Below are 27,938 nucleotides of genomic sequence, written 5' to 3'. Positions count from 1 at the left end.
ACTTATCTTTCTTCTCTTTTACCTTTGGTGGTGCTCCTTTCAAGTCGAAATGCACCAAGCGTTCATGTGGTGGCTTAGCACCATCGGGACCAATGCCCGCCACCACTGGTATGCCCATACGTTGTAGCTCATGTTCATATTGCGTTTGGCGCTCGGCCGAAGATAACATTTGTGCCTCATTTTCCATTTGATTTTGTATTTCATCCATGGCGGAATTTCTCACCCTCTGTTGATTTTCCAGAATCTTTAAGCGTTCCTCTTCAAAGAGATAACTTTCACCAACTATGGGACCTTTTTTGCGACGAGCTACCAGTGACAACGTTTGTGCCGAAGCTTCTTCAATAACTATGGATGTTGGATTTTTGGTGGGTTTTAAGAAGCGGCCCAATCCCGAATTGGCAAGGCTATTGGGATGCGTCTGCGAGCGTAAATCTTTTTTTGATTTTGTGCTTATTTTATTGTTCGACGACTCCTGTTGGAAGCGTAACACACGATTTGCTTGTGAAATGAGTTTTTGCAGGACATAGATATGTTTGTAGGAGTCTTTGGCTATACCATCCGCGTCGGTGTCGGGTATGTTCTGGGGAGGAAAAGAGAGAGAGAGAGGGAAAGAGGAAAATTGTGAGAAGTCGTATGAATCTTATGCAGGCAGAGAAGAGATATTGTAGGGGCAATCATATTTTAAGAAAATCTCAAAATATATATTGTTGTTTCAACCATATATTTTGTGTTAGGCACCATAATGAGACAAAATGTATTGTTGCACCAACAATAGATATTTTCAGATTTTTAAAATATACTATTTTATTCTTAGATTATGATCCTATAATATATCTTCTCTGCGTGTGGGAATACTTACATTTACACCACCATAGCCTTGTTGATAGCTGGGGTTCGTATCAAGATATGCCCAAGTCCACAGGCCAAATAGTAAAAATGAAGATAAAAGTAGCAAAAGCGATATTTTACGACGCCAAACTAATATAAAGATATTTGTGTGCATCTGAAAAGAGAAAAATGGGGGAAGACGATCAGGAAATAGAAGATAACGTATTCTGTTTTAAGACATTCGAAAAATATTAATTAAAAATAAGTGAGTACATATACGAAATTGATCTATGTCTGGATGAAAAAATACGATGTGCAAAATTTGACGGAATCGGGCGTAATCGATAGTTATCGTGCGAACCGTTTTAGTAAAAATTTTGATCATGTGTGAGAGTGTTAGCAGAAAGAGCGGACAAATACATGCTCACATTTGTGCGCCCGCATTACACACAACAGTAGATAAACATAGACGAAGACGACACACATTGCACATACGAAGACAGAAAAGCGAACGTCACAAAAACTCAAATGAGTGATGACACTAGACGATTGCAGACAGTCGCTAAATAGATGCATCGAGTATAGAAGTGATCTTTGAAGATAGAAGTAATTGAAGTTAAGAAGACATTTTAGAAGTTGTGAAGTTTTATATTTTGTGAATTATTTTATTTTTGTGTTTATAAGTGAACTCTGTAAATAGTTTTATTCCAACTTTATTTAATTAATTTAAGACCCTAACTTTAAATAAAACCTTTGTCGCAAAGACATTCATTAAAGTGTTTCATTTGATGGCAAAGTAAGGTAACCAAACCTATATACATATACCCCATTCTCAAATTTGATTTAAGATTGGGCCAAATCGTCTGATTCCTTCAAGAGTTTTCGTGCGCATCAGCTAGACAAAAAGAGAGAGAGACGGACGGTTCTCAATCGACTTCAAATTGTTTTCTGCCTTTTTTCTGTCTCTTAAGAAAAACATTAAAAATTTTTCTGACTTGTAGAAAATTATCGTCTGTCCCTAAGGAAGACCTTTAGAAGGTCCTTTGAATACTAAAGACCTTTAAGATGTCTTCTGAACCCTACAAGACATTCAAAGGTTATTCTGTGCCTTATGAAGGCCTTTAGAAGGTCTTCTGACTCCATAAAGACCTTAGAAAGTTTCTCTGTCTCTTGAGAAGACCAAAGTTTTTCTGTCCTTTAAGAATACCCTTAATAGTTTTTCCGTTCCTTAAGATCTTTGAGAGGTTTTCTTACACCTAGAAGGTCTTAAAATTGTCTTCTGTCCCTCAAGAAAACCTCCAAAAGGTCTGTTGTCCCTTATAAAGGATTCTAAAAGGTCTTCTGACTTTTAGAAGACGTCTAGCTGTTCTGATCCTTTAAATAATAGCTTATTTAGGGGTCTTCTAGAAATCTGAACAACTTTAAAAGGTCTTCCGTCCCTTAATAAAGCCTTTAAATGTTCCCCTGACTCCTAGAACATTTTTAAAATGTCTTCTGTCCATTTAGAAGATTTTTCTGACTCCTAGAAGACCTTTAACTGATCTTCCGTCCTTTATGAAGACCTTTAAAAAAACTACTGACTCCTTGAAGACCATTTAAAGCTGTTCTGTCCCCTAGAAAACCTTTAAATGGGCTTATTTTCCTTAAGAAACCTTTAAAAGATTGTCTTTTATCCCTTAAGAATACCTTGAAAAGGCCTTCTGTCCTCCTAGGCCTTCTGTCCTATGGTCTTGTCTTCTGTTCCTTAGACGACCTTCAGAAGGTTTTCTGTCCCTTACAAAGGCCTTTAAAAGATCTTTTGACTCCTAGGAGACCTTTAAATGGCCTTCTGTGCCTGACTGGTAGGAAACCTTTGAATAGTCTTCTACTAAGAATCCTCAAAATTGCCTTCCGTCCCTTAGAAAGACTTCTAGAAGGCGTCTAGAAAGTCGTCTATCCCATCAGAAGAGCTCTTAAAGATCTTTAGTACCTAAGAAGACCTGTAAAAGGTTATCTGTCCTTTAAAAAGACCTTAACAAGTTCTTCTGTTCCTTAAGAAGACATTTTAAAGATCTTCCATCCTTGAATACATCGTTCAAAACGTCTTCAGTCCCTTAAGAAGACATCTAGAAGTCTTCTGTCTCATAAGAAGACCTTTAAAAGATCTTCTGACTCCAAGAAACCCTTTAGAAGATCGTCTGTCCCTTAAGAAGAAAAGGTTTTTTGTCCCTGGAGAAGACTTCTAAAAGGACTTCTGACTCTTAGAAAGATTCTTCTGATTCCTAGAAGATCTTAACGTGGTCTTCTTTCTCTTATGAAGACATTTAAAGGTCTTCTGTGTTCTAAAAGATTTTTTATTTTTTTGTCCCTTAAAAATATCTCTAAAAGGAAAACTTTTAAATGTTTTTCTGACTCCCAGAAGATTTTAAGCTGATCTTCTGTCACTTAAGAATATCTCTATAAGGTCTTCTGTTGCTTAAGAAGACGTTAAAAGGACTTCTGTCCCTTAAGAAGACTTTTAGAAGGACATTTGATTTCTAGAAGACCTTTTGGAGGTCGTCTGTCTCTTAAGAAGAACCTTAAAAGTTCTTCTGATTCCAACAAGATTTTAAGATGGTCTTTCGTCCCTTAAGAAGACATCTAAAAGGTCGTCCCACTTCTAGACGGCCTTTAAGAGATCCCTTAAGAAGAACTTTAAATGTTTTTCTAATCGCGAGAAGATCTTTAAATGGTAATCTGTCCCTTAAGAAGGGCCTTTAGAAGGACACTTAGGAGGTTTTCTGTCCCATAAAAATATCTTTAAAAGTTCTTTCGACCTTTGGTAGACCTTAAGAAGACCTCTAAAACGTCTTCTGTTCTTAAGAAGGTTGCAAGGTCCTCTGACATCTAGTAGACTTTTAAAAATTCTTTAGACTCCTAGAATATCTGAAAATGTTTGTCTGTACCTTAAGAAGGCTTCGAAAAGGTCATCTGTTCGTTAAGAAGACTTTTGAAAGTTCTTCTGACCTTAAAATGGTCTTTTGTCCCTTAAGAAGACCTTTTAAAGCTATTCTGACTCTTATGCCCCTAAAGGATGCCTTTAAATGCTCTTCTGTCCCTTAAGAAGGAAATAGAAAGCTCTTCCGTCCCTTAAGAAGACCTTTAAAAGTTCTTCTGATTTGTAGAAGACTTTTAGAACCCTTTAGGTTCTTCTGGTTTTCTTTCTCTGAAGAAGATATTTAAAGTTCTTCAGAGTTCTTGAAGATTTTTAAATTTTCTTTTGTCCCTTAAGAAGTCCTCTAGAAGGTCTTCTGTTCTTTAAGAAGACCTTTAAAAAATCTTTTGACTCCTAGAATATTTTAAAATGGTCGTCTGTCCCTTAAGAAGGCCCATAAGAGGTCATCTGTTCCTTAAGAACGCCTTTGAAAGTTTCTCTAATCCCTAGAAGAAGAAGAAGACCTTTTAAAGCTATTCTGACTCTTATGCCCCTAAAGGATGCCTTTAAATGCTCTTCTGTCTCTTAAGAAGGAAATAGAAAGCTCTTCCGTCCCTTAAGAAGACCTTTAAAAGTTCTTCTGATTTGTAAAAGACTTTTAGAACCCTTTAGGTTCTTCTGGTTTTCTTTCTCTGAAGAAGATATTTAAAGTTCTTCAGAGTTCTTGAAGATTTTTAAATTTTCTTTTGTCCCTTAAGAAGACCTCTAGAAGGTCTTCTGTTCTTTAAGAAGATCTTTAAAAAATCTTTTGACTCCTAGAATATTTTAAAATGGTAATCTGTCCCTTAAGAAGGGCCTTTAAAAGGACATTGGTCACCTAGAAGACACTTAGGAGGTTTCCTGTCCCATAAAAATATTATAAAAAGTTCTTGCGACCCTTGGAGGACCTTAAGAAGACCTCTAAAACGTCTTCTGTTCTTAAGAAGACCTTTGTAAGGTCCTCTGACTTCTAGCAGACCTTTAAAAATACTTTAGACTCCTAGAATATCTGAAAATGTTCGTCTGTACTTTAAGAAGGCTTCTAAAAGGTCATTTGTTCCTTAAGAAGACTTTTGAAAGTTCTTCTGACCTTAAAATGGTCTTCAGTCCCTTAAGAAGACCTTTTAAAGCTATTCTGACTCGTATGCCCCTAAATAATGCCTTTAAATGCTCTTCTGTCCCTTAAGAAGGAATTAAAAAGCTCTTCCGTCCCTTAAGAAGACCTTTAAAAGATCTTCTGACTTCTAGAAGACTTTTAGAACCCTTGAGGCTCTTCTGGTTTTCTTTCTGTGAAGAAGATATTTTAAGTTCTTCAGAGGTCTAGAAGATTTTTAAATTTTCTTTTGTCCCTTAAGATGACCTCTAGAAGGTCTTCTGTTCTTTAAGAAAACTTCTAGAAGGTCTTATGTTCTTTAAGAAGACCTTTAAAAATTCTTTTGACTTCTAGAATATCTTTAAGTGGTCGTCTGTTCCTCAGTTCCTTAAGAACCACGGTGCTCTTGAATCAAATTTAAATGGAAGGTGTTTACACCTGGAACGTTTTTGCGGATTCTGAAACTACAATGTTCATAGATGAGAAAAATAAAAAAAAACAAATCGCCGGAGCGCTTTTTAAATAAATCGCGATTTAAGTTGACATATTTAAGGGTTTTTTAGGGTTTCACGATTTTGCTTGGAAACCGCAAGTCCTATTGAAATGGGACTAAAGAAAATATTGTAGCTATGAAAATTCTCTACAAGATTTACTTTTATTATATCTTCGTAGTTTTTACCGTTATTAAGATATAGAAGTTCAAATTAGGACAATGGATTGACTGTATCGCCTCGTTATGACAACTTGAATCGCGATTTGTTTAAAAAGCGCTCCGGCGATGTTTTTTCTCATCTATGAACATTGTAGTTTCAGAATCCACAATAACTTGCCAGGTTTAAGCACCTTCCATTTAAATTTGGTTCAAGAGCACCGTGGAACACCTTTGAAAGTTCTTCTGACCTTAAAATGGTGTTATGTCCCTCAAGAAGGCCATTTGAAGGTCTTCTGACTTCTAGAATATCTTTAAATCGTCTTCTGCCCCTAAGAAAACCGTTAAAAGATTATCTGACTCCGAGAAGATATTTAAATGGTCTACTGACCCTAAAGAATGTCTTTAAAACTGTTCTGACTCCTGGAAGACCTTAAAATGGTCTGATGTTCCCATAGAACAGCTTTAAAAGAATTTCTGTCGCTACTGAAGATCTTTCATATGTTTCGTGGCTGTTAGCAAAAGGTTCTCTGTTTTGGAAGACCTTTCAATGATCTTCTTGAACTAAAGAAGACCTTTCGGAGGAACTTTGCATGGTTTTCTGTCCCGGAAGAATACCTATATATGGACTTCCAACCTCTTAAAGACCAGTAAATTATATTCTGCTCCTATATAAGACCTTAAAACGGACTTCTCTTATTTTAATGTTTCTTTAAAGGATCTTAAGCCTTTATAAATTACCATTAAAAGGTATTCTGATCCCAAGGAGACCTTCAAATAACCTTCCGTCTCTTAAGGCCTCTAAATAGTGTTTTGTCTTTTGACTCCTAGAAACCCTTAAACCGATCTTCTGTCTCCCAGAAGACCTAAAAGTGGTATTCTGACCTTTAAAAGCCTTCTGTCCCCTAAGAAGGTCAATAAAAGGTTTTCTGACTCTTAAAAGACCTTAAAATGGTCTTGTGTCCCTTAAGAAGATCATTGAAAGGTCTTCTGGCTCCTTGAGGACTTTAAAATGGTATTTTGTCCCTCAAGAAGACCTCTAAAGGCATTCTGACTCATAGAAAACCTCCAAAAAAGCCTTCTGATTCCTAGAAGACCTTTAGAAACTCTTCTGACTCCTAAAAAACTTAAAATGGGCTTCTGACCCTTAAGAGGACCTGTCCCCTAAGAAGACTTTTAAAAGGTCTTTCGATTTCTAGAAGAACTGAAAGTGGTTTTCTGTCCCTTAAGAAGACCTTAAAAGTGGTATTTTATCCTAAGAAGATTCTTAAAAGGTCTTTCGACTTCTAGAAGAACTGAAAGTGGTTTTCTGTCCCTTAAGAAGACCTTAAAAGTGGTATTTTATCCCTTAAGACCTTTAAAAGGTCTTCTGACTCACAGAAGACTTCAAAATAGTATTCTGGCCCTCAAGAAGACCTTTCAAATTTCTTCTGACTTCTAGCAGAACCCCAAAAACCCTTAAGAAAGTCTATAAAAGATCTTCTGTCTCTTAAGAAGTCTTCTAAAACGTCTTCTGATTCATAGAAGCCTTTCAGGAGTTCATCTGCCCCTTAAAAATACCTCTAAAAGGTCTTAAATGACATATAAAAGGTCTTCCGATTCCTAGAAGACCTAAAAGTGGTCTTCTGTTCCCTAAAGAGACCTTTAAAAAATATTATGTCATTTAAGCAGATCATTTAAGGTCTGCTGACTCCTAAAAGACTTTAAAATGGTATTCTGTCCCTTAAGAAGACCTCTATAAGCTCTTCTGACATCTAAGAAACGTCCAAAAAGGCCTTCTGACTCCTAGAAGACTATTAGAAGGTCGTGTGTCCCTCTAAAAGATACTGTGTCCCTTTAAACAGTCTTCTTGTATTTAAATGTTTCTTTAAAGGATCTTAAGCCTCTATAAAGTACCTTTAAAGGCTTTTTCTGTTTTTGTAGAATTGTGTATTTTTGAAAGGTCTTGTGTATAAGCCGATCCAGACGTCTACAGTCTCTAAAAATTAACTATGGGAACCTTGATAGTCCTGATAATAAAATTCACCGAATTTACAAATAAGAAGATAAATGCTTTTCTTAATAATCCACAATAGCGACTCCACTTGATTGCCCTTGAAAATATCCATACAAATCATTCCCACATCCTATCACATTTATACCATTGGTGTTCCTTATTTTTATCCTTAAATTAGTTCCGCCATAGTATCAAGTTCCGAATAACATAACCTCTATTGTCGACATTTACATGTAAATCCAATTAGATTCCTCCTACAAAGGATGATAACCTTTTATCGAACAAACAATTCACACATATCCTTTTGTTACCTATCCAAATATATCTGCCTTGTATCTTTCTCCGATTAAATGGCTAAATGTGCAAAATATATGTCTGTGGTTTGGGTAACCAGGAATGTGTGAATTTGCAAAAAAAGAGAAAAGAAAAACCAACACCGAAACCACAAATGCCACCACTCAGCTCACAATACACCTGAGAACTGACGATTTTGTGTTTTTTTGTGTGGAAGTTTAGTTTTTGGCTAAACGGAAATCTTTTCAAAACAAACCAATACAAAAACAAGGACATAAAATACATGAACATGGAATACGTGGTGGCATTTTCATAGGAAGAAGAATCTCTCGGGGACAACTAACTAACACTCTAAAAAAACATAGACACACACAGACTCACACCACATTTCCCAATTTCCCAGACAAAGCCATAAACCATTTTGTTCCACATATTCAAGTTGAGTGGCTGCGTTGTTGCTGCTGAAACTGCTGCTACTTCTCCAGCTTGATACGTGGATTATGGTCAAACACAATTGTAAGCCAAATACTTTGGTTGTTTGTTTAACTTAGACTGTTGTTAGTTGAGCTGGTTTTTTAGTCGAATAGGTTGTTGGCTGCCTGGCTGGATGGTTGGCTGCTCGGTTGTTTGGTGTTATTCACGTTATCCTCAATTTGATGTTTTGTGTGATTTTCGTCCTTAAACAACACAAAGCCCAAAACGAAAATTAAACACAAAACCACAACAACAAAGGTTAATCATCATCACCATCATCTTCATGAGAGAAGCTGAAGTTAGAAGGACAATAACGTAACAGGGATTAAGAAGAAAAAAGGAAAAGTATTTTGTGGGAATAGAAGTCTCCGATGTATAGAAGACCTGGGGCTGGATTCTTGTTCTATGAAAATTTGAAATGAAAAATATTTCCTTTATAATTTTTTTCATTTTACAGTTTTTTCCTTTATGAAAGTTTTCATTTCACATTTTCATAGAACAAGAATTGTCCCCCTGTAGTGGAATTCTGTAACTCATTTTTTGAGTTACAGGCAAAAATCGGTAAAATTAAAACACAAAATTATGAATGAAAAGTATCAATAAAAGTTGACAACACTGTTGGAAACGGTAGGACTTAGCGACAGATTTATTTTGATTGTTAGCTTACCGAAAATTTTCGTTAATTACCGAAATTATAATCATTTTATTTAATTAATTCTCTTTCGAGTTGAGCTGTTATGACATGAGAGGTATATTGACAAATAAGGAGCCTACCGACATTGACAAAATATAAACAAAGACATAAATACAACTAAGACATGACAAAATGCATGCAACAAAAAAATGTTTACGAAACTTTGTATAGAAACATTACCCTTAACAGGTTGCAGTTAATTCAAAATCGCAACCAAGGAGGAACATTTCATGTAATGGTATCAGAAACGAAATTTATGAATTCAAGGATCTATTCAAGAATAATTCTATGTCAATTGGATCGGTAAATTCGGTTAAATACGTAAAAATGTATAAAAGAAAAAAATGTTATATCCCCATATCGTGATATAACATTATGTTAAATTCAAAAGCCATTCACTGAAGAATGATAGCAAACAAAATGTCTTATCTTGTTGTATTTATGTCTTTGATATAAACATTTTAATTTTACCGATTTTTGTCGGCAACTCTACAAATGAGTTACATAATTACAATCAAAATTTCATCTACTGACAACACACCTGTCAGAAGATCTTTTCTTGCTGAAGACTATTCAGAAGGTCTTGTATGGGCCTGTAAAATGGCTTCTAGAGCCAGAAGGTCTGTCAGAAGGTATTCTATAGACAGACGACATTTTAGAAGGTTTTCTACAGACAGAAAACCGGACAAAATGTCTTCTAGGGAGAGAAAAGCTGTTGGTCTGATACAAGACCTATCCGAAGGTCTTTTATGGTTGGGAGACTTGTAAATATGTCTTCTATGGACAGAAGACCTAACAATAGGCGTTTTAGGGAGAGAAGACCTTTCATAATAGAGATGACAAACTATCGATAGTCAGACTATCGTTTTGATCGCTGTAGTAATGCTTGGTTTATGTTGGACTCTAAAACAATTATTTTTTAAATAATTCGCGACAGATAATACAAAAAGCATGTTTAGGTGACTGACATAATCATTGCTCTACGACAGCAATCAAAACGATAGTCTGACTATCGATAGTTTGCCTATTTTATAAATGTTCCTCCACCAAAAGAAAACCTGAAGAAGAACAACAACAAAATACCTGTCAGAAGTCTATGAACAGAAGACATGTAAAAATTCATTTTGGAGAGAATACCTTTACAAGTTCTTCTTCTACTGAAAGAAGACCTGCCGAAAGGCCTTCAAGTGAGAGAATACGTTTCAGAAGGTCTTCTATGGACAGAAGATCTGTTAGATGGTTGCCATAGAAAAAAACTGACAAAACGTATTCTAGGGAGAGAAAACTGTTCATAACATTTTTCTACTGACAGAAGAGAGAGAAGATCTTTTAGAAGAAGATCTGTCAGAAAGTCGTCTATGGGCAAAAGGTTTGTCAGAAGGTCTTGTATGGATAGAAGACCTGCCCGAATGTGTTTTATGGACAGCAGACTTGTCAAAGGGACTTTTTGTGGCCTGAAGACTTGAGGGAAGTCTTTCTAGAGAGAGAAATCCTATCAGATGGTCTTCTTCTACTGACATATGACCTGTCAGGGGGTCTTCTTATATGTCCAAAAGATTCGTAAGAAGGTCTTCTATGAACAGATGACTTGTCAAAAAGTCTTATTTTGCTGACGAAAGATCTCTCAGAAGGTATTGTATTGACAGAAGATCTGTCAAAAGATCTTCTAATAGAAAAAGACCTGTGTATAGGTCTTCTGTTGACTGAAGACATAAGTGAAGGTCATAATACCTGTCAAAGGGTATTCTAGGAAGAGAAAACGTCTCAGAATGTCTCCTTCTACTGACGGAAGATCCGTCAGAAGGTCTTCTATTTACACAGACTTGGTAATAGGTATTCTATAGGCCTTTCAGAAGGTATTATTCTACTGACAGAAGATCTATCAGAAGGTCTTCTATGGATGGAATACCTTTTTTTTGTGGACAGAAGACTTGTCAAAAGGTCTTCTAGGGACGAAAGGTCTTCTAGGGAGATAAAACCTATCGGAAGGCCTTCTACTAACATAAGACTTGTCAGAAGGCCTACTATTGATGGAAGACCTTCTAGAAGGTCTGCTACGGACAGAAGACCTGTCAAAAGGTCTCCTACGCACAGAAAACCTGTCAAAAGGTGATCTATGGACGGAAGACCTTTTATGGTTGATAATAGGTTGATAATACCTATTGGAAGGTCTTCTACTGACTTGTCAGACCTGTCAAATGGTCTTCTACTGACAAAAGACCTGGCAGAAGGTTTGACAAAAGTTCTAGTGCCAACAAAAGACCTGTGAGAAGGTCCTCTATGTACAGAAGACCTGTCAAAATGTATTATATGGTCACAAGATCTGCCTTCTATTGGCAGAAGAACTTTCAGAAGGTCTTCTATAGACCGAAGACCAGTAGGAAGGCCTTTCAGAGGATCTTCTATTGGCAGAAGAACTTTCAGAATGTCTTCTATAGACCGAAGACTAGTGAGAATGCCTTTCAGAGGATCTCCTATGGACAGAAGACCTTTCGGAAAGACTTCTGTCTAGAGAAAGCCTTCCTTATATGAACAAAAAGACATATGGACAGAAGGCCTTCTAGGGACGAAGACTTCTAGGTAGATAAAACCTCTTGGAAGGTCTTATACTGACTTGTCAGAAGGACTGCTACGAACAGAAGACCTGTCAAATGGTCTTCTACTGACAAAAGACCTGGCAGAAGGTCTGACAAAAGTTCTTGTGCCGATAAAAGACCTGTGAGAAGGTGCTCTATGCACAGAAGACCTGTCAAAATGTATTATATGGTCATAAGATCTGCCTTCTATTGGCAGAAGACCTTTCAGAAGGTTTTTTTATACACTGAAGACCAGTGAGAAGGTCTTTCAGGGGATCTTCTATTGACAGAATAACTTTCAGAAGGTCTTCTGTAGACCGAAGACCAGTGAGAAGGCCTTTCAGAGGATCTTCTATGAAGGCCTTCTTGGAACGAAAGTCTTCTAGGTAGATAAAACCTATTGGAAGGTCTTCTGCTGACATGTCAGAAGTACTACTACGAACTAAAGACCTGTCAAATGGTCTTCTATTGACAAAAGACCTGGCAGAAGGTGTTCTATGGACGGAACACCTTTTATGGACAGACATGCCAAACGGTATTCTATAGAGAGAAGACCTAACAAAAGTTCTTATGTTGATGATATAAGACCTGTGAGAAGGTCCTCTTTGGACAGAACACCTGTCAGAATGTATTCCATGGACATAAGATCTACCTTCTATTGGGAGAAGACCTTTCAGAAGGTCTTCTATAGGATGAAGACCAGTGAGATGGGCTTTTAGAGGATGGACAGAAGGCCTGTCAAAATGTCGTTTATGGACAGAAGCAGTGTCAGAAAGTCTTTCATGGGTAGAAGACCTTTCAGAAAGTCTTCTTATACTGACAGAAGACTTATCAAAGGTCTTCTATATACAGAAGCCCTGTGTATCTATGGATAGAAGACCTTCTTGAAGGACAGTAGACCTTTCAGAAGGTCTTCTTTGAACAAACTATCTATAAACAGAAGACTTTTTCAAAAGGTCTTCTACGGACAGAAGACCCGTCAGACGGTTGTCTTTCAAAAGAAGACCTGTTAAAAGGTTTTCTATGAACAGAAGACCTATCATATATGAACAATAATACCTTTCAAAAGATCTTCTATTGACAGGAGACCAGTCATAGATCTTCTACGGACAAAATACCTGTCAAAAGGTCTTCGGTGAACTGAAAACCTGTCAGACAGAAGGCCTTTCAAAATTTCTTTTATGAAGAGAAGCAGGGTCTTTTATGGACATAACACCTGTTATGAGGTATTCTACTACTGAAAACAGTATTCGTCTATTACCAGAAGACCTGCCAGGCAGGCCTTCTATTGACAGAAGATGTGTCAAAAGGTCTTCTGTGAATGGAATACCTATTAAATGGAATTCTAAGGACAGAAGAAACCACTGTGCACAGACTAATGTAAACATTTGTATTGTTTAGACAAGAAAGTGATATGTATCTTCCAGAGATTCATGTGTGGCTTCTCTTTCAGGTCTGTTTATTCAAGAATGTAACATTCTTAGTATCAACTTCTAACTATTAAACCAGTGCTGCGCTTCTTTGCAAAGACAGTATACTCAGGGGGATCCCACTGAGTTGTCTTTGCATTTTCTTTTCTCCCTCTAGTACAATGTGCGTGAACAAAACCAAACAAAAACATCATTTGGTTGTTGCTTTCACAAATGCATTTGTTTTGTTCGTATTTCTCTGAACGGCTGTTATACAGGTATGCATATGCGTGTGTGAATGGTTGGTTGATTGTTTGTTTTTGTTGCTGATGGATGAGAGACCAACCCACATCTCTAAACTATGACAAGACAAAACGAACATATCCTACTAAGCCCCCAGCTTGTTTTTGTTGTTTTATGTTTTCTAGTTAAACCTGCATTTGGTGGCCAACACATTCATTCAGCTAACCATGTCTATGGCCTATCAACGGCTAAGCTGAGTGAGATATAGAGTAGAGCAGGTAATTCTAGGTGCTATTTATGTCCTTTCTTTGTAATATAAAATGACACACGTATTTGTTGTCACAAAAAGCCAAAGGAAGGGAAGGAGGGAAACACACATAAAAGACAAAAACAGCAAAAACGAAATGGAAAATTAAAAAAAACACCAAGCATATTTGTTGTGTCATCAGTCAGTCAGCCAACCAACCAGCCACTCATCAGAAGCTGACTGATGAAGAGATAGCGATATTGAATTTTTAATGAGGACTTCGAAGGCATTAAAAAGAGAAACAATAAAAATGTTGTGAGCTTTTATTCGTTTGGAAATTGATGACAAAGGGTCATCTGTGCGATGATGTTCGGCGATGTGGAAAAGGCCATAACATCGAAATTGAAAATTGAAATAAATCAAATTGGTATTTAAAAGCTGTAGTAAAAGAGGAATAACAAGAACAAAGCCCGGAAAGCACAAACAAATAAATCATGGAATATCCTTTAATTGCTTGAGAGAGGGAGGATGACAATGTAAACACACAGAAGTTATATCAAAGCTAATATATTTTTGAAATCCCCTGAAAATAATAAATCTTTACAATATTGAGGTGAAGCTATGAATTTAGAACACACAAATTGGGATGTGGTTTTTTGATGGCAAGGATAATAAAATACTAAAGGACTCGACACATAAGAAGCATGGCATTCTTGCTAAAGAGACTAAAAAGACTAAAGACCAAGTTCGACCTAAAAAAAAGATTTCAGAATCACATTTTAATTAGGTCGAACTTGGTCTTTAGTCATTTACCATATATGACTTAAGCAAGAATGTCATGCTTCTTATGTGTCGAGGCCTTAAATCAATTGCAGATTTCTGGCAAGCTTGGCATAAAATGATGATGAAACAAGTAAAAAAGTATCAGTCGGCTTTGCCGATAGGGATATACCCTCAGCCTGTGTGGAGTGAAACACTTTTTTCCCAAAAAAAACTATGGGGCGTATGAACCAACAAAAATATGGATTGGATTCAAGCTCAAACATTTGCGGGGATATCGATAGATAGGACTTGCCTACGAAAAACATAATATCGCTGTAAGCAGGGCCACTAGGAAAATTTTCGGTAAAAATTTCGAAAGGATCCTCGAACAGACTCTTAACCACACAAACATTTTGAACATTTGGCACCCCAAGGATTGGACTGATAGGGCCCACATTTGAACATAAACTAAATTTAGACAAAATATTTAGAGATCCAAAGTTTGGACCAAATCGGTTGCTGCGTTTATGAGATATCGCGTGTACCATTTTAGCGAATATTTTCGAACTTTTGTGGGGGAGGTACCGGAGGGAGTGGACCTATAAAAACCACCTTCGAATTTCATCGAATATTCGAAGAAATATTACGATATCTAAAGTGTGGACGAGCGCTGTATTCGGTTCGAGCTCTCCAGCCAATATATACATATATGGTGGTATAGAGGTTTTTACACGTTTCGGGCCGTTTTCTCAAGAAGTATGGACTTGCCCCTGAAAAATACTTTTACCGTCGTAATTGAGGCAGCGAATGCAAGTTGCTTCAACAAAAATCAAATTTATTCGAGAGCAGGTCTTAAAGTGAATTTATCCGAAATTGTGTATGGAAGGTACCCGAAGGACTGGACAAATATATCTGGTAGATATATTTGAATGTGCAAAGTATGGACCAAATCGGTCACTCCCACCAAGAGTCATAGTGCGCACAATTTTTCCGAACATTTTTGAACTTTTGTGAAGGAGGAGTGGACCGATATGGCTTTTCGTCGAACTTAAACTAAGTTTGAACAAAATATTACGTAGGCCAAATTTTGGTGCGAATCGGCAGATCCATTCGAGAATTATCTTGCTCTCCAACCACTACACACGGTATCATAGGGGTTTTTGTAACTTTCAGGCTATATTCTCGGGAAGTATGGATTTGCCCCTGATGAAACCTGTACCGTCGTATGATGGCAGTGAATACAAGTTGTTACAACAAAAATCAAAGCGATTCGAGAGCAGGTCCTAAACGGAACTTTTCCGAAATTTTTTGCGGGAGTGGACCGATTGAGTCCATTACTCTTGAATGAATCAACCAATATGGTTAAAGCTTTGAACCTCGTAATATTTTGTCCAAACTTTGATTAAGTTAAACAAGTAAGAAAAGCGTTAAGTTCGGTCGGGCCGAACTTTTTATACCCTCCACCACAAATTTCAGCCATTTCGGTGGATTAATGTGGCCACAACCTTCAAAATACCGAAATTCGGAAGGTACCGTCCTATGGGGGCTATATGATGGCGTGGACCTATACCTACAAATTTCTGGGGGAAGTTTTATACGCCTATAGAAGACTAAATACCAAATTTCAGCCATCTCGGTGTGATAATGAGGCTAAAACCTTCAAAATATCGAAAATCGGGAGATATCGTATTATGGGGGCTATATCAACACGTGAACCTATGTAAACATTTTATGGTAGAAATGTTTCTTAGCCTCTGGAAACACAAAATACGAATTTACAACCGATTCTTCGGTCAAATGGGTCTAATACATTCAAAATATATTCAAATGACGCGTACTTTATAAGGGGCCTTATGTGGGGGCTATACCAAAACGTGGACCTATATAACCCAGCTTTGGTAGGAATGTTTTCTGGCCTCTGGAGACACAACATACCAAATTACAACCAATTCTGTGGTCAAATGGGTCTAATACATTCAAAATATATTAAAATGACGCGTACTTTATATGGGGCCTTATATGGGGGCTATACCAAAACGTGGACCTATATAACCCAACTTTGGTAGGAATGTTTTTTGGCCTCTGGAGACACAAATTACAACCAATTCGGTGGTAAAATGGGACAAATATCTTAAAAATTCCTTAAAACGACGACGCGTCACGCGTCATTTTGTATGGGGGCTATACGAAAGCTTGGACCTACATAGCCCGCTTTCAATACCAAAAGTCCTACGTACATATAATATATATATATTTTCCCAAAATTTTATCAACCTACGTCAATCCGTTCGGACGCTAGAGTGATTTCCACAGACGGACAGACGGACGGACATGGCTATATCGATGTAGAATTGCACGCTGATCAAGAATATATATACTTTGTGGGGTCTACAATGATTATTTCGAGTAGTTACAAACGTAGTGACAAACTTAATATACCCCCATCCTATGGTGGAGGGTATAAAAAAGTACCTTCGGGTAACATAACCACAAATGTTCAATTTTTTTCGCTAAAATGGTACGCGGAACAACTCGGAGTTATCGACTTGGTCCAAATTTTGCACTTCGTAATACTCTTTCTAGAAACATTTCAGGTTTAAATACAGACTATATCGATTGACTCTTTCGGTTACTTCCCAAAAAAAAAACTATTTTCAAATAAGTCCAGTGTAAGGACATGCCTTAGTTCTTTTATACCCTCCACTATATGGAGGGTATAATTAAATTTGTCATTCCGTTTGTAACACATCGAAATATTCGTCGGAGACCCTATAAAGTATATATATTATCAGCATAAAATTCGATGTCGATTTAACCATGTCCGTCTGTCTGTCTGTTGAAATAAAGAAGTTTTTATTACTTGCAGGGATATATCGGTCCACGTTTTGATATAGCCCCATAGAACGGTACCACAAGATATTCGGTATGGAGGTTTTAGCTTCATTATTCCACCAAAATGGCTGAAATTTTGTATTTAGTTATCGTTGTGTGTATAGAACTTTCCACCTGAAATTTGTTGGTATAGGTTCACGCCTTCATATAGCCCTCATAGAACGGTACCTCCCTATATTCGGTATTTTGAAGGTTTTAGCTTCATTAGCACACCGAAATGGCTGAAATTCGGTACATAGTCTTCGTTGGGGGTATAAAACTTTCCCCCAGAATTTTGTCGGTATCGGTCCACGCCTTTATATAGCCCCCATAGAACGGTACCTTCCCGATTTTCGGTATTTTGAAGGTTGTGGCCTCAATATTCCACCGAAATGGCTGAAATTTGGTATATAACCTTTTTCTGGGAGTATAAAACTTTCCGCCTCTAAATTTGTCGGTATAGTTGCACGCCTTCATGTAGCCTCCAGATTTTCGGTATTTTGAGGGTTTGACCTAAATATTACCCCAAAATAGCTGAAATTTGGTATTGAAACTTCGTTGGCGGTACTCAATCTTCCCCTTTACATTTGTCGGGATAGGTCCACGCCTTCATATAACCCCATAGAACGGAACCTCCCGATTTTTGGTATTTTGAACGTTGTGGCCTCAATATTCCACCGAAATGGTGATATAAACTGTTCCCCAGGTATATGTCTGTACAGGTCCACGCCTTCATATTGCCCCCATTCCCGTCTAAAATCCGTCGGTATAGGTCCACGTTTCGATCAATATCCCACCGAAATGACTGAAATTCGTTATTTAGTCTTCCAAGAGGTTATAAAATATTCCAGAACAGTATTATCAGTATAGGTCCAGGTCTTCCTATATCCCCATAGTAGCGTACTTCTTGATTTGCGGTATTTTTTTATGTTTTAGCCACATTCTCTTACCGAAATATTTGGTATTTAGTCTTCTTTGAGTCTAAAAACTTTCCGTCAGAAATTTGTCGGTATAGATCGCATTGTTTTACCGAAATTGCTGAAATTTGGTATTAGGTCATACACGAAAGGAATTCTATTTTACTTCAATACAACTCTTCTATGGACAGAAAATCTGTCAGGAGGCATTTCATAAGACCTTGTTCTCCTAACATAAGTCATCCTAGAAGATCTTATTTTATGGGCAGAAGGTCTTTTATGGACAGAAGCAATTTCAAAAGGTCTTCTTCTACTGACAGAAGACCTGTCAGAAGGTCTTCTATGGACAGAAGGCTTATCACAAAAAGGTCATGTATGGACAGGAGAAGGGTCAGAAGATATGCTACTTCTGACAGAAGACCTGGCAGAAGATATTCTACGGACAGAAGACCTGACTGAAGGTTTTTTTTTAACAGAAGACCGGATAAAATGTCTTCTAGGAAGAGAATACTGTTATGGAATTAGATTTAACTAATCTCCCTGTAGACGTTGTTTTATTCCCCAGTACGATTTGTACCAAATAAAACAGGGTTCGTTTCAGATTGCTTTTCTACAATGCTTTATTTACTTTATTACACAGCTTGTCTCTAGTTAGCACGCAGCTATTATTTAGCCGATCTTTTCAGTTCAACGCTTAAAACACAACTAACTCGCCGTTGCTGATTCCCCTGTATTTATCCCAAAATCTACCTGTTCGGGAGTTATCCAGAACATCTGGTAACACCTCGAATCTGTACAACGAACACACAGACGCACATTCGCACTAAGCCAACAACCATACTCACATACATGGGCGAAGATCAATACAAGTGGACAAGCACACTAATGACGTATTTACCACAACAAAAAAATGCAAGAAATACAAGAAGTAGCAAACTAAACGATAATTACATGATTATGGCAAAACAAACAGAGGCACATTAATAAAAGGTAAAGTAAGAACTAGAATGATGAAGAGAATTCTACATGGTAGTTGTTGTTGTTTAAATAAGGTACTGCGTAATAAAAACTTTACGTTACAATTCAAATTTTTAAATTAACGGAAATTAACTAAATTAACTTAAACCTATCAGTTACATTCGTGACAATACCTTTTAAAATGTCTTTTTCTACAGACAAAAGACATTTCGCAAGTCTTTAATGAACAGAAGACCTGTTACAATTTCTTCTTAGCGTACATCGAGTTCTAAGGAGGTTAATAATGGACCTTCGGGTTTCTACCTCACAAATGTTCAACATTTTGCTAAAGTTTAGGACTGTTAGTACTTGTGGTCAGTTTTAGAGCAGTGTCGAACAAATATTTGTCAGTGGTTACAAAGATTTTCGGCAATTCACACACACACGAACCGAACGCCAAGAAAGAGCGTGCAAGAGAGAGCATATGTTTTGATTGGTTTTTGTTTTGTAGCTTGCGTGCATAAATAAATTCCCAATGTTTTGAATACATTCACATTTTTGGCTTCCCTCTTATTGGTCGGCACTGTTTTAGAGCGATATTATGTTTTTCGTAAAAAAGTCCATCCTTCCTGTTAAAAATCTGACGATGACCAAGTAAAATGTCCAGGAGGCAAGATAACTAACGAATAGAGTGACTGACATTGGTCCAACCTTTGCACATCGTAATATTATTTTCAGAATCAAATCAAGTTCGAAGATATACTATATCGGATAACTGTTTCCGGCGTCTTCCTCATAATAGCTCAAAATGTTCACTTATGTGCAGTTCAAAAGCTTATCGAGGATTGTTATGAAATTTTTATCGAACTTAGTGCTTTGGTCCTAATTGAAGCGATTTTTTTCGTGTACAAATCCATTCATCCTGGCAGTGGAAAAAGTTAGGCCTACAGTTTATGATACCACCCAACTACCACACAAAATCCTAAAAATGTACGCTGTAAACTTCCAAAACTTTTGTGGTCGATTTAGCATGTCTGTTTATCTGTCTGTGTTCCGGGTTGGAGCGCATGATAATTCTCGAATGGATTTACCAATCCGGTCAAAAAATTGGATTCTGACGTTTGTTCAAAAATATATTTTAAGGGGTACCTCCCCTACAATTGTTCAAAACTTTTCGTTAAAATGGTGCTCACGATAACTCTCGAAGGGAGTAACCGATTTGGTCCATAATTTGCATATCGTAATATTTCGGCGAATCTTAGATAAAGCTCGAATATAGATTATATCGCTCCACACTTTAGAGTACATCCCCCACAAAAGTTCTACGTTTTTGTTTAAGTGCAGTTTAGGATCTATTCGAGGATATGTCTCAAATGTGGAAATGTATACTGATGTTACACCTGGTGGTCCTGTTTACAGCGTTATTATGTTTTTCGTGAGCAAGTTAATGCTGCCTGACATAATGGTCCAAAACCTCTAAGCTTTACGGTGATCAACTGAAATAACTGCAGGGCGCGCTATCTATCGAAAAGAAATGACTTCCAAAAAAGGTCGGCAAGTTCATACGTCCAAAAAGGGATACGTGTGAAAAAGGATTTCGGCTGAGGGTATGAAGTCGAGGGGTTTTACATGATTCTCGCCTTGACGGCTCTAACCATGGTGCACCATTGTATCCGGGATCGCCCCTTTGGAATTACCCAGATTACTCTTAGAGACTGGTAGCTCTTCACGGAGACTCCAAGTCTATTCCGCAGGTACCAATTCGAAGATCCACAATTATGGGCTTCACTTCCCTCTTGGTAAGGGGTTGAGGACTACCTTACACCTCAGCTGCTCTATGGGTCACAGCACTCGGTTGAGAATGCAACTCCACGTCGAGCTGAAGCTTTACCCGCGATTTGGGTCCAAACCACAACCAGGCTAGATCAACAGATCTAGGGCTCCTGACTCTTCGGCTGAGGGTATACCTCTGTCGACGAAGCCGACTGATAGTAGTAAGTAACAATAAAGAAAGTATCAGTCAGCTGTGCTGACGGAGATATACCCTCAGCCACTGACCCAACCAAAAGTTTGAAAGAAACTTTTGAAAAAGTTTTAGAGTTATCTTACTCAATAGCCATTTTGGTATGTACCGGGAGGATTTTGGACCTTGGACCATTATCTCAGGAAGTATTGACTTACTCCGGAAAAAAGATTGTACCGTTGTAAATGAGGTCGCCAGAACAACGTACTGAAAAAATTAATCAAAACGATGCGAGAGGAGCTCTTAAACTTCACTTTTTCGATTTTTTTGTGTGGGAGGTACCCGAAGAAGTGGACCGGTAGAGCCCATATTCCAACCTGTTACATGACTAACATGAAATAATATGATGTGCAAAGTCTGCACCAACCAGAATCTCCGTGCGAGAATTATCTTGCGGATTTGCCAATTTTGCCGTCAGGGATTATTGGAACATTTAGGCCAATATCTCAGGAAGTATGGACTTGCGCAAGAAAAAAATGTACCGTCGTAAAGGGAGCCGCAAGGACAACTTACTGAAACAAATTTCAAAACGATCCGAGAGGAGCTCTTAAACTTCACTTTATCCGAATTTTGTGTGGGAGGTACCCGAAGGAGTGGATCGATATAGTCCATATTCCAACGTCATACATGACTTGATGAAATAATACGATGTGCAACGTCTGCACCAATCAAGAGCTCCCTGACAGAATTATCTTGCGAATTTGCCATTTTGGTTGGTGCCGTCAGGGTTTCTTGAAACATTTAGGCCAATATCTCAGGAAGTGTGGACTTGCGCAAGAAAAAAATTGTACCGTCGTAAAGGAAGCCGCAAGGACAACCTTCTGAAAAAAATCAAGATGATCCGAGAGGAGCTCTTAAACTTCACTTCATCGTGCGAAACGTACCTGAAGGAGTGGACCGATATAGTCCATATTCCAACCTGTTACATGACTGGATGAAATTATCTTGCATGAAATTACATGACTGGTGCAAAGTCTGCACCAATCAAAAGCTCCGCGGATTTGCCAAGTTGGTTGGTGTCGTCAGGGATTCTAGGAACTTTTAGGGAGTCGTAAAGGGAGCCGCAAAGACAACTTAGTGATACAAATTTCAAAACGATCCGAGTGGAGGTCTTAAACTTCACTTTATCCGAATTTTGCGTGGGAGGTACCCGAAGAAGGGGACGAATATAGTCCATATTCGAACCCGATCTATATCTGGACGGAATAATACGATGTGTAAAATTTTGACCAAATCTATTGCTCCCTTCGAGAGTTATCGTTCACACTATTTTACAGACAAATTTTTAACTTTTGCGGGGGAGATATCCGCAGGAGTGGATCGCTATGACCCATCTTCGAACTTAAACTAAGTATGGACAAAATATTACGATACCCAATTTTGTTCGAATCGGTTGATCCGTTTGAGAGTTATCGTGCGCACCAGACAGCCAGACAAACAGACGGACATACGTCGTGGTGGTTTATGTGAGTACCTACCTTGCGGTCTACCTCACAGTGCTCTTAACACCGGGTGAATACAATGCGTCTACCAACGACCCCGCACAGAAAGTACGAGTACCAATTCGCTCACACGTATCTGGATGTGGTCGCCTTCTTGGTTAGGAGCGGAGCCTATCTAAACTCCTGCCTTTCTTTGGGTCAGGCACCCGGTTGATATGCAACTCCACATTCGAGCCGAAACTCTACCCGCGATTTGGGTCTAAACCACAGCCACCGCGATGCTTCCATAAGGGGGCCAACACCAACTGGCAGGCCAGAACCGAGGATCTGGCACCCGCGGTACCAGAATATAGCCTCCGGTCAGGATTCGTGGCCAATGACCACTACCAGTTGGACTCCAAACAGCCCCGGAATGGTGACGTCCTCCATATAAGCCAGCGGAACAAACATACAAGCCAGGACAACAAACAATTAACATACTGTCCTCACGGACTGCACAATGGGCCCACAGGGACCGCGGCAACGGACAACACAACACAAAACAGTAGACATAGCAATCCTCACGGATGATTGGCACGACATCCACACCAGGGAAAAACGACGTCGCACCGACACCAACTCTCCTCCTCCAACAAACCCAACTGTAGAGACGACTATGTGGAGGGATCACCTCCACTAAGTCTAGTCCTTCTCCTAACAAGCACTTCACGTCCGCCTGTCTTCAAGTGCCCTACTGAAAACCCACCCGCCCCTCCATACGTGATACGCATATTGACTAAATCTCTAATGTCATCAAAGTACCGGCATTCCGTCAGTATATGCCGCCAGTCTTCTGTCATCCCACACCCGCATAAATCAGTGCCGGACAGGCCTCTTGCATACAAAAATGCATTTAGAGAGCCATGTCCGTCAGTAAGAATCCTAGAGTCTTGCTAAAGCCGAAGTCTGGGCGGTCCAGTACGAACGTTGCGTCACGAATAAATTCTTACGTCACCCTCCCTATGTCACTGTCCGTCCACCTAACAGCAGCACGCTCCCGAAGGATTGCACTGCACCGCCTAACATCCCCATCCACCAGATCAGAAGGCCCGAGCCAATCATCCTCGGACAGTTGCAAGCCATGCTTCAGCTTGTACAGAACAGTCCTACATCTCGCTTCCAGGTCAAAGGGCAGGGCGCCAAGTAGCACCAGCATTGCGTCCGATACATAGTGCGACACACTGGCAGACATGCTAGCATGACCACTCGTTGACACGACAAGAGCTTTCTACGCCCAACAACAGATTCTGCTGCGGAACACCATACAGGTGCACCATATGTTGCACAGGCAACAAAGAGTCCACCATATATGGTGCGCACGGAACGTCTGCTCAAACCCCAGTCGGTCCGCAAGACCCTTCTAACCATTCCAGCTATAGCAGTTATCCTTCAAACGAACAAAGAGCGGCAGGAAATTCATTCTCTCGGCCATAGTTATCCCAAGGTACTTGATCTGCTTGACATACCGAATGCCGTGGTCACCAAATCGAACGGGCGGAGGTCGACTGTGCGCTAAGCTGACTTTCAGCAGCATTAGCTCAGTCTTCTCCTTAGACACCTCAACACCCACTCGGTCACACCAGACCCCCACGATGCCCATGGCCTCCTCAGCACGACGTTCCAGTTCGACACGAGTCTCACCTTCGATCATGATTAGGAGATCATCAGCATACGCACAGATCTTGAAAGTGGTCGCTAACTCCCGTAGCAGATAATCCATCCAAATAAATGGACCACAGATTGATCCCTGAGGGCAGCCTCGCTCCACATCTGTCCAGACCATCTCATTGGCTCCCACGACACAAGCCCTATCGTCCACTGAAATAACTTGACCAGAGAACAAACTCCCGACACCTGATCTCAGACAGCTTAGCGAGCACGCTATCCCACGAAAGGAAGTCAAATGCGCCTTTAAAGTCAACAAATATGTATGCCTAAGACATATTTGGCACTTGACCCGCTCAGACTGTTCTGCACATGCATCCACGCGTCCACCGTACCTCTACCCTCGACAAAGCCGAACTGATGCGGTGAAGGACTCACGCCGCTGCACTACCCAAGCCTTGCCACCATAATCCTCTCCAGCACTTTTCCAAGCACTGGGAGAAGGTTTATGCCCCGATACGAGCGAGGATTACTCCTCAACCGATCAGGCGACTTGAGAAGCACCACGACACGAGCTTCCTTCCACGCACGCGGGGAGTACCCCTGTTTAATGCAACCACCAAGAACGGACTCAATATACTCAAGCATGACTTTCCACATGGCTTTATACATCCTTCCGGCCATACCGTCGATACCTGACGATTTTTTACTTCTAATCCGGCAGATACTGTCCGCAACTTCATTACGCTCCAAGTCCGGAGGCTCACCCAACTCCCACACAAGCGGGGGAGGTGAATGAGTCTCCGACCTTGGGAAGAAAGACCCCAGCAAAATCCCTAGCCCGACAAACAGACGGACAGACAGATTTTTCTTTGCTAACGGTTCCATAGATATCGCAAGGAAATACTCATAACACTAAAATGTTTTGCTGATGAGCAGCATCACCACAGCAAAAACCGGAAAATGTTATTAAAATTTTTACTGCCCGAACATTAATATTTCGAAACATTTTATTAACATCTTTGTGGGTCCTTTGAAAATGACCAACAGTGTGAATCAGCCTACAACAAATGATTTCAGTCTCTAAGCTTAAGTGTGTGGTTTCCTCCTGTGCATGTATGAGTGAACTGGTGTATACATGTTTGGTTTGACATCATTCAGGCCATACCAAAGTGGCCACTTTGGATGAAGAAAAGAAAAACAAAATAAACACCTCACACACACACATACTCATACACATTCAGAACACTGATCCTATCAGCAAAAGTACAACAACGCTTATTGAAATAACGCGAAGCAAAAAAATCTGAAAGAAAGAGAAAACAAACGACAAAGTACCTATTCAACATCATCCACATCAACATCATATACTTGGAAGACTTGCCTAAGAAAGGGTTATACAATTGGAAGGACTTAAAAATCTCGATCATGTAAAAAGAGGTAGTAAAAAAAACATCAATATACGACATCAACGGAATTTAAAAACAATTGCGGTCACCTAAAGATGTGTTCATAGGACATTTAAGTCCACCACTGTTTTTAATTTCGGCCTCTTTTAATTATATTTTAATTTTGCCTGATATTATTTCTTACAACTCTCTCTCAAATGATTTTATTTATATCCTCAATGTCATAACTCTTTATGAGACAGCTCTTACTTCTGTTAGACTTTGGTGCCTATGTTTTTAATAATAAGCTTCATAATATCATGTACATATGTGTTACTACACTGGCATCTACAACCACATTCATATGCCCATACAAAAGTACTCGTTCCATTGTTTGTAAGTAGGTGGCTGGTAGATGGTATTTATGTCTGAGCACATTACATCACGGAGTAACTAGAGCCATCTTAGCAAATATTACTGTGCCGCTTTCTGGCCAATTTGAAATATTTTCGTAGATAAAAAAACATACAAAACAAAAAGACAACGAACAATGCCCAGAAATATTAAAACCTTGTGTTCACAATCTCCAAATGATACTCAAGTGCCAAGAATAAACATAAAAAAACAAAAGCAAATAGATGTGGGAGGATTATTACAAGGAAAAATGTTGTAAAGAACAAATTTATATCCATGCCAGACATGTTCTGGTACTGGGAGGAGGAAGTGAGAGGTTGCAAATATTTGTGATGATGGTGTTAGCCGATAAAAAAACAAGACATACAAGAATTACATGAGGGTCAAATAGTCATAAAAGTAAAACACGACTATAACTCTGATGGTTCATAAAACACGCGTCAAACGATTCGCGTTAGAAAAAAATGATAACACATGACAATATACATAGTTTATGAATAAACATTCTAACAATATTGACAATTAATTGATCACCAGTCAGTAGTGTACCTAAATATCCCATGAACAGATCCCTTGGTTGGTTTGCGTTGTGGCTTTAAGTTTCATAGGTCTCCTAGAGTTATGTTTTATGATTTGAAATTTGAAATTTTATAAGTAAATATTCAAATAAACCAGTATTTACTATTATAAAATTAGGTTGAAGATTTGATATTCAACCGACTTTAGTTTAAGACAACATTATATTTCCAGGGCTAAATCAGAACTAACGCTTCTTTACAAAATTATCCTCTTATAATATAAAATGTTGATAAGAAAATACAAAGTTTTAAAATAATAAATATAATCGATCCAGAGAGAAATTTCGGAGCTGAGTGAGGAAATTATAACAGACAGAGAGAGAGAGAGAAAGAGAGAGAGGTAGGTAACTTTGCTATCTCTATATACATATTTGCTTTTTCCGAGAGGACACCAGAGTTGATTCCACAATTCATCTAAAAGCCGTCCGAATACACTTTAGTGTCGTAACCCCTCAGGCCTGCTTTCTACATATATAATGACACTTGGGCAGGTCTTCTATACACGGAGGAAAAGAGGCCTCTCTAATATATGTCCCAAACATATTTTGCAGCAAACATATATTTGTTTGCAATCAGTCCCAAACATAACATATGTTTGGGTCCTGCAAACAAATATATGTTTGGGTGCAAACAAATTATATGTTTGGGTGCGTACAAGGGAGCGTATATTTCAATGTTAAACACATTGAAATGTATGCTCAATTGCTCTCAGTAAGCGCTCACTGGCTATCTCTAACATATACACATATTTATAAATGGTGGTGGTTTATTGAAATACCAAACACAAAACCAACAACAGACACATAGGTACATACAAAATTCCAAAGAAAAACATAACAGAATTTAATAAAAGAACAAGTAAAAAAGTGTCAGTCGGCTTTGCCGACAGAGGTATACCCTCAGCCAATGTGAATTGAAACTTTTATCTACGGACAGATAGAATGTGTTAAGCGTCTCTTCAGAATTTTGTGGCCCTTTTTTCAACATTTGAACTTGCCGACAAAAATGTGGATTATGAATTAACACAAATGTTGAACTTTTGTGTGGGAGGTACCCTTAGGAGAGGCCGATATGGGCCATTTAAAAGTTAAACTAAATATTGACAAAATATTAGGAGATCTAAAGTTTGGACCAAATTGGTTGCGCCATTCAAGTGATATCGTCCTAACATTTTAGTGACATTTTTTAAATATTGTGGAGAAGTACCAGAAGTTGGGGACCGGTATTGCCCCATGAAACTAAGTTTGGAAAAAATATGACGAAGACCAAATGTTGCGCCAAATCGGTAGAACAGTTCGAGAGCCAATTATGGTGACATAGGGCTTTTTACACCTTTCGGGATGTTTTCCCAAGAAATATGGACCTGCTCTTGAAAAAACTTTTACCGTCGCTTCAACAAAAATCAAAGGGATTCGAAAGCAGGTCTTAAAGTGAACTTATCCGAAATTTTGTGTGGGAGTTACCCAAAATAGTGCACAAATATAGTCCATATTCGAACCTGATCTAT

At 38.7% G+C, this 27,938-nt stretch overlaps 1 protein-coding gene across 5 annotated transcripts in view; it reads right to left on the bottom strand.

Annotated features, from left to right (window-relative positions):
• The window catches only part of LOC141395016 (hexosaminidase D-like), a 362,818-nt gene that overhangs the window by 8,884 nt on the left and 325,996 nt on the right, over positions 1-27,938 (bottom strand). For all 5 annotated transcript variants that reach the window (XM_073970376.1, XM_073970343.1, XM_073970354.1 and 2 more), the window contains exons 2-3: positions 860-1,003; positions 23-580 (exon numbers count right to left, since the gene is read on the bottom strand). In XM_073970376.1, coding sequence (XP_073826477.1) covers positions 23-580; positions 860-1,003 — 702 coding nt within the window. The remainder of the gene's footprint in view (positions 1-22; positions 581-859; positions 1,004-27,938) is intronic.

This window comes from Musca autumnalis, unplaced genomic scaffold (assembly GCF_047663935.1).
Source record: "Musca autumnalis isolate F117 unplaced genomic scaffold, ASM4766393v1 scaffold_1, whole genome shotgun sequence".
Lineage (NCBI taxonomy): Eukaryota > Metazoa > Arthropoda > Insecta > Diptera > Muscidae > Musca > Musca autumnalis.
The sequence above is the reverse complement of the archived record's forward strand: the minus strand, read 5'-3'. Positions and strand labels throughout refer to the sequence as shown.